This window comes from Pteropus vampyrus, unplaced genomic scaffold (genome assembly GCF_000151845.1).
Source record: "Pteropus vampyrus isolate Shadow unplaced genomic scaffold, Pvam_2.0 Scaffold110, whole genome shotgun sequence".
Lineage (NCBI taxonomy): Eukaryota > Metazoa > Chordata > Mammalia > Chiroptera > Pteropodidae > Pteropus > Pteropus vampyrus.
Window position 1 is genome coordinate 3,753,345 of NW_011888891.1, and position 10,540 is coordinate 3,763,884.

The window sequence follows — 10,540 nt, forward strand, 5'->3', positions numbered from 1 at the left end:
AGCACTGTTCATTTTCTCTCACCGCCCGCGTTATTTGCCTTACGAAGCACGAGCCAGATACACAATTCTGGCGCACAGGCCAAGGAAGAGGTGGAGGGGTTCTGTGGAGGCTTGAGGCTAGTGGGTAAATGAGGGCTGGAGACACAGTGGCTCAGAGCCAGGATGAAGTCAGGGGAGGCGCTAAGTCTTTTTTCCTCCTTGCCTTGGGCATCCTCCTTGGTCCTCCTGAGTTAAGAGGTCACAGCATAGATCACTCAGGTAGATAGATCCCTGACCCCTTCAGACTACCACGAGCAAGATGGATCCCTGCCCCTGTTTGTTTCGGCTGGGGAAAGGACGCGGGGGTTTCACTCGCTTTTACAGCCCACTTGCCTTCTGGAGTTCAGACCTACAGTTTTCGCAACGGGGGCCAGGCAGAGGCTTCCACCAACCCAATGGAAACTCGGCTCCCCAGCATCCGCGGAGCCGGAGCGCGGGACTCAGCTCTGCCTGCCTCGGCGCGGGGCGGGGCCTGGTCGCGGGGCGGGGCCTGGGTGCGGGGCGGGGCCTGGGCGCGGGGCGGGGCCTGGGCGCGGGGCGGGTGGCGGTGGCCAGGCGGAGGAGAAAGGACATGGCGGGCGCGGCGGGCCCCGGGACCGGCCCGGGGGCAGCGGGTGGAGATGGAGACGATTCGCTATACCCGATCGCTGTTTTAATTGACGAGCTCCGCAATGAAGACGTGCAGGTACTGGAATCCGGCGGGAGAGCGGGGCGGGCCGGGAGCGTGATAGGGAAGGGGGAAGGCCAGTGCCAACGTGGGGGAGGCCCGGGGATTGAAAGAGCTGGACTCGGAGCAGAAATCGGAGGGTAGGAGGGAAGGACCCGTGAGGGGCTCGATCCGACCCTCCCGTGGACCTCTTCAGCACCTCTCCGCCCGATCCCCTGAGGCGTCGGTCCGGCGCCCCACCCGGGCGGTTGTGGGAGAACCGGATTCCCGCCTGGGCGCCCCTTTCGGGCCGTGCGGAGGGAACGAGGCTGGGCGGGTGGTCCCTGTTGATGCGCGAGCAGGAGGAGGGTGGCGCAGGGCCGCGAGGTGGCTGGAGCCCGTCGCAGGGATGCCAGAGGGCCCTTTGACGTGCCCGTGACTGAATGCTTCCCTCTCGTCTTGGAAACTGGCCGGGCTTGTTGGGTTGAACGAGTGGGATAGCCAGTTAACCTAGAGGAGCCGGTGTATCAGCTCTGATGGAACGAACTCTTTGAAAAGGTTGGAGTTGTAGTCAACCGTTTCATCTGCTTCACCACTGCCAAAGTTCTCTTTTTAAAATTGCCTCACTTCCTGGATATTGTATTCTCTTTCATTCATTGCTCTAATGGGCTCTTCAAAGTGTTTCTCCTAAGAGATCTTCCTTTGGCTAGTGAAGCCGTGTTACGCTGTATCCTCATAGGATACAATCTAAATTGAAGGTTTTCTTCATTTTTACCATGTCATTATGTCAGCTGTTTGCAACTTTTGTTTTTGGTCTAAACCACAACTGTTTCTTTACTTCATTATTTCCACTTTTTTTTTTAAAGCTCCGTCTCAACAGTATTAAGAAATTATCAACAATTGCTCTTGCACTTGGAGTAGAAAGGACGAGAACTGAACTGCTGCCATTCCTTACAGGTATGCGAATCTTTGTTTAAAGAAAAGCATGGGCATTACCGTTTTCCAGTGGCTTTTAAAACTTTGTTTTTTAGAATTTATTACTCACAGTATTAAGTACTAAAATGAACGTGATGCTTTCTGTGCAGAAGAAACAGGAGGATGGAGCATATTGTAATGTGGCCAGATGTATTCAAATCTTAAATATTTAACTAATAGGAAAGTAATTGACATGGGATTATAAAATTTCTAATTTATCGTGTAAAACAGATCCAGGAAGACTCCTGATTGAGAAGGAAGAAAACACTGTTAGGATAGTGACAGGACCATTTAGTTATACAATGAGTCAATTCCTAGTTTTGTGTGAATGTCCAGCTCTGGGCCAGTTATCCTTATTGATGAGTACTTGGTCGTTGTCATTTCTAGATACAATTTATGATGAAGATGAGGTACTGTTAGCTCTTGCTGAGCAGCTGGGAAATTTCACTGGCCTGGTGGGAGGTCCTGACTTTGCCCACTGTTTGCTGGTGAGTATATTCTGCCTACCCTCCTTCTAGAACTTTTGCAATATAAATGATACATTGTTTTGTGATAGGCACACTGCAGCATTTTTTATGCAGATCTTTTTATGGATAGATCCAGTGTTATGGAGAGAACAAATAATGTAGGCACTTTGGACTCAATTAACCCTTTATTTTTTTCTGACTACAAATACAAGAACTTCTTCCTCTCTTCCTGTCTTCCTCTGCAGACTTGTTTGTTTAGAGTTTGGGAGAAAAAGATTTGATTGTTTTTGTTTATGGTTTTTTTCCCCCTGAAATTGGAAACCTTAATTCTCATCAACAGTGTCATGACTTTGGAACATTTATTAGCTTTTCGTCTTTGATTGTAAGCATAACCTTTACTTCTGACTTTGTGAATTCGATGAGTTCAGTTAAATTTAGTTGGCAATTATTGATAGCCTACTAAGTCAGGTACTGAAGTTACAATATTGTTCTTAAAAAGGACCAGTGTGAATGGAATAAGGCCTCTGTCCTTATGTGTTAACAAATAATTACTGTACAGTGTTAGATGGAAAAATAGAAGCCCATTCAAGGAACCCAAGTAATAGGAGAAAGGGCTTAACCCAGGGTGATCGGGGAAGACCTCTTGGGAGATGATGTCTGAACTAGGTTTTGAAGGATGACTAGGAATTCGACAGTTGGACAAGATAGGGATGTATGGTTAAAGGCTTAAATATTGCCTGTATGATGCTGACTCTTATGCCTTCTGTTTCTACCACCAATCTTTCCATAGAACTCTAGATAGAGATATAGAAAGATAGATGTAAATATTTATCTCTCTGTTTTTCTCTACATCTGCCTACGATTTTTTCTACTTGGATGTCAAACAGGCATTTCAAATTTAATATGCCTAAAACAGAACTCAATTTTCTCCCCAAAATATGCCTCATGTAGTTTTCCTATCTCAGTAAATGGCATTACCATCTACCCAGCTGCACAAGCAAAAACCCAGAAGACATTCTTAAATCTTCTTTCCCTCATTTTCCACATCTAATCCATTAGTAAATCCTGTAGATTCTCTATATGTTATTCCAAATCAGTCTACTCTCCTTCATCCCTACTACTACCTAGCTCAACTTTCCTCTAGATTACTGCAGTAACTTTCTAACTAGTTGCCTTCCACCCACCCCTGTAGTTCATTTTTTACCCCACAACCCACAGATGGCTCTTGGAAAGTTCAGATTTCTACCTTAGTTTGTGTCTTAGCTTATAAAACCTGCCTCTGTGGGCTTATCTAATACCCTACTCTCTCTTGATAACCTCATTCCATTCACAATGGTCTTCTTTCTGTTCTTTGAAAAAAACAAGCTTATTATTGCCTTAAGACTGTTGCCCTAGGTATTCTCTCTAATAAAATGGTCTTTTGAGCTTCCTGTGACTGACTTCCTGTCATTCAGATACCAACTTTAATGTGTCTTGTCAGAGAGGCCTTTTCTGATTACCCAACCTGAAATTACCTGCCAGTTATCCCTTATCACATTCTGTTCTATTACTTTGCAGAGTACTCATCACTATCTAGTTGTAGTCTTCATTAGTTGTCTTCCTACACTAGAACATAAACTCCACTAGAGCAAGGAATCTGTGTGCCTGTTTCTTCTCTAGCCTCAGTGCAAAATATAACAATAATCCTTTGCTGAAAGGTTTGAGTTTCGAGGCTTAGGTACAGGTTCTGTTGCTGGACGGAATATAAAGTGTTGGGCTGGTGTAGGCAGGAGTGGTGGTCAGGGAGCAGTAGGAAAAGGGCATGGAGAAATAGGCAGAGTTCAGATCAAAAGACAACTCGTATGCAATTTTCAAGAGCTTGAAAATTGATAAGGTATCCTGTAGTAGTGATAGAGATTATCCAATGATACTGCATCAGAGAAGGTCAGAAAGTAGGGGCAGATCATGTAAGAAAGCGTATCTTTTCAAAGGGCTTCTGAAATACCTCTTACGAAAGCTAAGTACTTTCTACCTCTGTGTATCAAACAGTTTTCGAAATGGATTATTAAGTAGACATGCTTCTTTCCTTTTACTTATTATAATTCTGTTTTACTCTCTTGGTCAGTTTTAAATGTGGGTTTTGTGTTTAACATTTGCAGCCCACAGCATATGCTGAATCTACCTGACTAAATGCAAACCCAGAAAAGACGAGGTTCAGAGAACCAGCCCACTTTCACTTTTCACTGGGCAGTGTCACCTACTGATCCTAGTCCAGACCAACCCCTTTGGTCTTTTTTTTTTTCTAAAGCTGCAAGCAAGGATTCTTACCATCTCTGTACTCTTCACTTAATTGTTTGTCAGAAAATCCTGCTATATGTTTGGCTCATGGGAAGATTTTGGATGTATTCTGAAAAAAAATTAATTTAAACTCAGCCTTTTAAATTTTGATAAGTTGATTGTGTGGAGCTAGTGGACAAGGGTTCCTTGCAGCTCCAAGAAAGGTAGAATAATACTCTAAAAGCTGTGGACTCAGTGGCCTGATATCATTATGTATTTGTGGTGCCCAGTTGCTCATGTTTTTGCACTTATTGTTGATGAAATATTCATGATCCTATTTGGATTTGGCTACATATCTTTTAAACCTAGTGATTCAGCTCACAATAATATTAATATTGTGTCAAGTCTCTTTCACTGTGTCATTCGTAGACACCATCTGGGAATTGCCATCTGGAACATGAGATCTTGGCTGTCCTACAGAAGTCAGTGTCTTCAGGTTGGACACACCATATGTTATCACAGTGTGAACTGAAAGTAACCATTTGGTGTGATGTAGCTAACATTCTGGTTACATGTACCACCTCCCTTCAGACACTTTAAAAGGTGATAATCTGTATCTAACCTGATTCAATAAGTCTTCTCTGGTTTTCCTTTTTTGGTTTATTCAGCCTCCTTTGGAAAGTCTGGCGACTGTGGAAGAGACAGTGGTTCGAGACAAGGCTGTGGAATCCCTGAGGCAGATCTCCCAGGAGCATACTCCTATTGCTCTGGAAGCTCATTTTGTACCTCTGGTGAAACGCTTAGCGAGTGGGGATTGGTTTACTTCTCGCACATCTGCATGTGGTTTGTTCAGCGTTTGCTATCCCAGGGCTTCAAATGCTATCAAAGCAGAAATTAGACAGTAAGATATGGATTTTTTTCTTTTTTTTAGTTATTCGCGGTTATTGGGAACTCATAGCTGACAATTTACACAGTATCTTGTTATCAAGATAGTAGGATTGATGACATCACTTTTTATTGTCCAGTTGAATACATTAGTGGTTTTATCTTTATTACTTCTATGAGGTGAAGTCTAATCACTGATGTTTGTAAGAGAAAACCTCTAAAATGTTTTGCTGTGTGTGTGCGTGTGTGTGTTTTTGGTGTTTAATCAATGGTATTTGACAGGAAGTACCTTCATTATTTTATTTGTTCCAGGCACTTCCGTTCCTTGTGTTCAGATGACACACCAATGGTACGTCGTGCTGCTGCTTCCAAATTGGGCGAATTTGCAAAAGTTTTAGAATTAGACAGTGTGAAAAGCGAAATTGTTCCATTGTTCACTAATCTAGCTTCAGATGAACAAGTAAGTATTTAAGGTACACAGATATGCTCCTCTTTGCTAACATTTTCAGAATTTCTTTGGAGAGTTTGATTCTCATGTTAAGATTCTTTTTGTAAAATTAGTACTTAATTCTGGCCTGGATAAAGTTGAATAAAACCCACTTCAATGTCTTTATAATTCTTTCTTAATCAGACCATGATTTTCTCTTATATTAGCAGCTGTTAAAAGAATGGGAAGTCAGAGGAAATAGGAGCCATAATTAGAAAGGAAGATCAAAACCGCATTAAGGGGTAACATACGTTTGTGCTCTGCATGCTGGATTGTCATATGGGAGGGTAATGTTTCCTGGAATTTTTGACTGTCAGATAAACAAGCATAGCATGTGTTAGGAAAGCTATTTGACCTTTTGCATCCTCTGTACGAGTGTATAGAATGACTTTGAATAATAGCAATTTTAAATCCAAGGCCCTAGATCTCTTTGGTGTAGAAATAACAATAATAAAATAGTAATCATCTAAATAAAATACTTAATCTCAGCATGTTTAAAGTGGTTTACATATATGAAGTAATTCATTTCTCACAACAGATACCCCCTTTTACGTTTTAGGAGATAGAGGCACAGAAAATTGAAGTAACTTGCTCAAGGTGGCATACTTAGCAGTGGTGGAGTTAGGATTGGAATTTAGGTAGTTTGGCTCCAGAGTTCATGGCCTTCACAGTGAGGTTACACTGCTTCTCTGTATAATGCTTCAAAGGATCAGCCCCTAGAGTTTCTGGACTCTAGAACAGTCCTTTTGGGCTTTTAATTTGCCTATAGTTTGCCCTAGAATCACTTTAAATGTACAGGACCAAAAGCACCAGGCACGTACTGATAAATCTCATTTTTAGATTTTAAATCTAAGATGGTAAATCTTCCTTTAAAAATAAAGAAAAAAAATTTAAATAGCATATAGAAAACAGCACAAAATGTACAACTTAGTAAGTTGTTAGAATTCATTCTCCACTCCCCATCTACTGAAGACTAACACTTTATCTTGACTTTTATGGTAACCGCCTCCTTACTTCTCTTTGTACTTTTATTACTCAGATGTTATAGGTTAAGACAGCACTGTCCAACAGAACTATAATGTAGGCTACTTATTTTAAGTTTTCTAGTAGCCACATTTTTAAAAGTAAAAACAAGTGAAAGTAATTATAATACATTTTATTTAACCCAATATACCCAAAATAATCATCATTCGAACATGGGGCACTGGCCACTTTTCCAGTGCTCAGAAGCCACATGGAGATGGTGGTTACCACATTGGACAGCACAGGTTTAGAATCCTCATTTGGGATTTTGTTGATTATATTTCCCGTGGTATAATTTAACATTTTATTTTGTCCTCTGTATCTCCTGCAAAATGGTGGTTGAATCTAGAGCAGGGCTTCTACAAACTTTTTCAGTAAAGGACCAAATAGTAAATATTTTAGTCTTTGTGGTTTAGATAGTATCTGCTGTAAACTACTCAGCTCTACTGTTGTAGCTCAAAAGCACCATAATATGTAAACTAATGGGCGTGGCGGTGTTCCAGTAACACTTGATTTACAAAAACTGACTGTCCTGGATTTCGCCAGTTTTTTACCCACCCCTGATCTAGAGGCTCAGTGAGATTTAGTTCAATATTTTGGGGGTGATAAAATCACTTCATAGTAGGGTATACTTTTCATCAAGAGGCATGTAATCCCTAGTTGTGGTATTAGCAATTGATGCTCAAAAAATATTAAGTGCTTAATTGCAAAATATGTGTATATGTATATTCTCTCCAACCACTGTTAGAATTGCTGCTCCTGGCTTATTCGTTCATTAAAAAAAATATTGAGCACCTGTGACATATCAGGCACTGTTCTAGTGCTGGGATACAGTGTTAAACAAGGCATATAAGGACACTGCTGTCATGGAGTTTACATTTTAATGAAGGAAAGCAGATAAATAAGCAAAATATCAGGGGTAAATGCTATGAGGAAAATAGGGTGACATAATTGGGAGTGATTATAGGGCATTTCTCCAGACTGGCTAGTCAGAGAAGGACTGTGAAGAGGTGACATAAACTGAGACAAGAAAGAAGAATGCCAGCCATGCCCTTTCCTGGAGTGTCAGAGCTCCAGGAAAGGAGAATTCCAGGAAGAGAGGACACCTAGTGTGAAGACCCTAAGGTTAGAACATAGTGAGTGAAAGGGACTCTGGTAAACAGATGAGGTTGGAGAAGTTAAGCATGGGACTGATCTTGGAGGGCCTTTAAGAGTTTGGATTTTCTTTTCTAGGTGCAATGAGAGTACACCTAGATTTTAAGCAGGGGTGTAACTTAATGTAATTTACATTTTTAAAAGATCATTCTGGCTTCAGGATGAAAACTAAATTGTAAGGTGGGGATTGAGAATAGAAACAGGAAGGAAACGTGTAATAATCTAGGTAAGACACAATGGTGAACCAGGGAGGTATAGTAAAGATGGAGAGAATCTGGAATTAAACTATGATTGGATTGAATGAGGGGAAGAGGCATCAGGAGATCTTGATTTTTGGCTTGAGCAACTGGGTGGGTGGATAGTGGTGTCATTGCTGACTGAGATGGAGATGATTCTGGGAGGAGTAGCAGCTCTCGGGAGAAAATTAGGAGTTCTGGAAGAGAAGTGATTGATTTAACAAATATTTTTTGGTATCTATTTCCATAGGCGATGTTAGTCCCTAGATTTAGCATTGTTTTTCAAATCCAAAAATATGTATAGCCTAGTTCTGTACTTTTTAGATTGTTCTTTTGGATAGAGAAGTGAGTTTCTTGGGCATATAGTAAGTTTTTGTTGATCTACAATTTTTAGAATTTGTAATATTTTGAAAAGGTAGAGTCACTGTTATCTTGTGTGTGTGTGCATATATACACATATGTATGTTATATTTAATTACATATCTATATATACATATACTATTAAAGTTTTGTCCTGTTCCTTTGTGCTTATATGTTTACATATTTTCAGTTTCTACTTATATATTTATGATTCTCAAATCTGTAGTCTCAATTCCTAATTTTTCATTGATTTGTCTAAGGACATATAGTATCACATTGACACTTGGCAGTTTACATTTAGAAAGCTCAGTTCATTAATCCCATATCTTTCTAATTATTTCTGCTGCATTTTTATAGGCTTGGCTACCTCAAAATTATTCTGTCCTCCATTCTCAACATTTAAATTCAAAGAATATTATTATTATTATCATACTGTTTTAATTTGTTTTTCTGTATTTCTTTCCAAGTCATTATCTCATGCTTAAACTCCTGCCACCCCAAACTAAGTACAGGTTTTTCCCCTGCTCTGAAAGTAGAGCATTCTTATGAAAACTTTTGTAAGCTGAAATGGTATAAAATGAAGAAACAGTCACCTTAGGACACATTTTACTAACAGATGCACAATATAAATTGAGATAAAGTACAAATGCTGACAAACACAGCTCAAAGCAATAGAGCTTGATGCTGACACGGAGTGTGGTTCCCAGGAAGGAGCTTGGTGGGGTCACTCTTGCTGCCCGGGGATGCGCACTGCCTCTATAACGGCTTGTTCACAACAACTGCTGAGCGCTGTTTTTGCTTTTCATCTTTTTCTGTGAAAGCAGAAATATTTTTTAGATTTCTTTCGGGTAGCAAAAACAAATATTGCTAATGTTCTTCTGTAAAACCAAAGTGACGTAAAATGAACTTTGGAAAAGCAGAAGTACCTGTATTTTGAAAACTGAGCTTCCTGAGTGATTCCCTTTCTCTGTTCTGATGTGTTATAAACAACTTGTACAAACATAGTTTTCGTTTTTATGTCTCAACCTCTAAAACGAGTCTTTGAAGACATAAAAATGTCCTCTTTTTTTCAATTAATCTTTACGTTTTCATTTTGTTTTCCTTAACAAAAAGTCTGTACTCTGACCAATGTAAATATTTTGCTGTGCACTCTTGAATGAGTCTTCTCTGCCTTTATGGCTTTGGCAAAGGGAGCAGCTATTTCAAGACATAAAGATATGAAGCTGCATGTACCGTGGTTTTTGTTTTTTGTTTTTTTAAATGATACCCATAGCACTGCCACACACCATGCACTCTGGCTGTCAGTAAATATTGTTTTAATAGAAAGAAATTTTGTTCCTTTAGGATTCAGTGCGCCTCTTAGCTGTAGAAGCTTGTGTCAGTATTGCTCAGCTACTGTCTCAGGATGACCTTGAGGTTCTGGTGATGCCTACACTTCGACAAGCAGCGGAAGATAAATCTTGGCGAGTTCGCTATATGGTAGCTGACAAATTTTCAGAGGTAAAATTATTACACTGACATTTTTTAAGTACTAAAGAAAAAAACCCCAAACTCATGAATTTGCTGTTGTACTAAAAGTTTCTGAATTAATTCTTCTGAATGAGAAGTGTTTGTGGCAAAAATATATACTTGAAGATTACACTGTTTTGTTTTCATGTTTTTTTGTTAGTATGCATTAAAACCTATACAAATTCTTTTATAGCTTCAGAAAGCTGTGGGTCCTAAAATCACCCTAAACGACCTCATCCCCGCCTTTCAGAACCTACTTAAAGACTGTGAAGCTGAAGTCCGAGCAGCTGCTGCCCACAAAGTAAAAGGTTGAGTTCAATTTATGTTGCACTATGTGTCATTTATTTTGGTGCATTGCATTATGTCAGTGAATTTTGTGCGTTTTTTATTCTAGAATATGTTTTCAAGTACATAGAGATGATTTCAATGTGTGGAAATGTTACAGTGTCATATAAAACTATTCTCATTAAAACCAGCCATTTTATCCTGTTTCTGTAAAAAA

General features: G+C 40.0%; 1 protein-coding gene across 3 annotated transcripts in view; it reads left to right on the plus strand.

Annotated features, from left to right (window-relative positions):
* Nucleotides 1–551: 551 nt before the first annotated feature.
* Nucleotides 552–10,540, plus strand: part of PPP2R1B (protein phosphatase 2 scaffold subunit Abeta) — a 39,594-nt gene continuing 29,605 nt past the window's right edge. For all 3 annotated transcript variants that reach the window (XM_011365416.2, XM_011365417.2, XM_011365415.2), the window contains exons 1-7: nucleotides 552–724; nucleotides 1,552–1,642; nucleotides 2,048–2,148; nucleotides 5,052–5,284; nucleotides 5,581–5,728; nucleotides 9,874–10,029; nucleotides 10,232–10,346. In XM_011365416.2, the coding sequence (XP_011363718.1) occupies nucleotides 611–724; nucleotides 1,552–1,642; nucleotides 2,048–2,148; nucleotides 5,052–5,284; nucleotides 5,581–5,728; nucleotides 9,874–10,029; nucleotides 10,232–10,346 (958 nt within the window). In that variant the 5' untranslated portion in view covers nucleotides 552–610. The remainder of the gene's footprint in view (nucleotides 725–1,551; nucleotides 1,643–2,047; nucleotides 2,149–5,051; nucleotides 5,285–5,580; nucleotides 5,729–9,873; nucleotides 10,030–10,231; nucleotides 10,347–10,540) is intronic.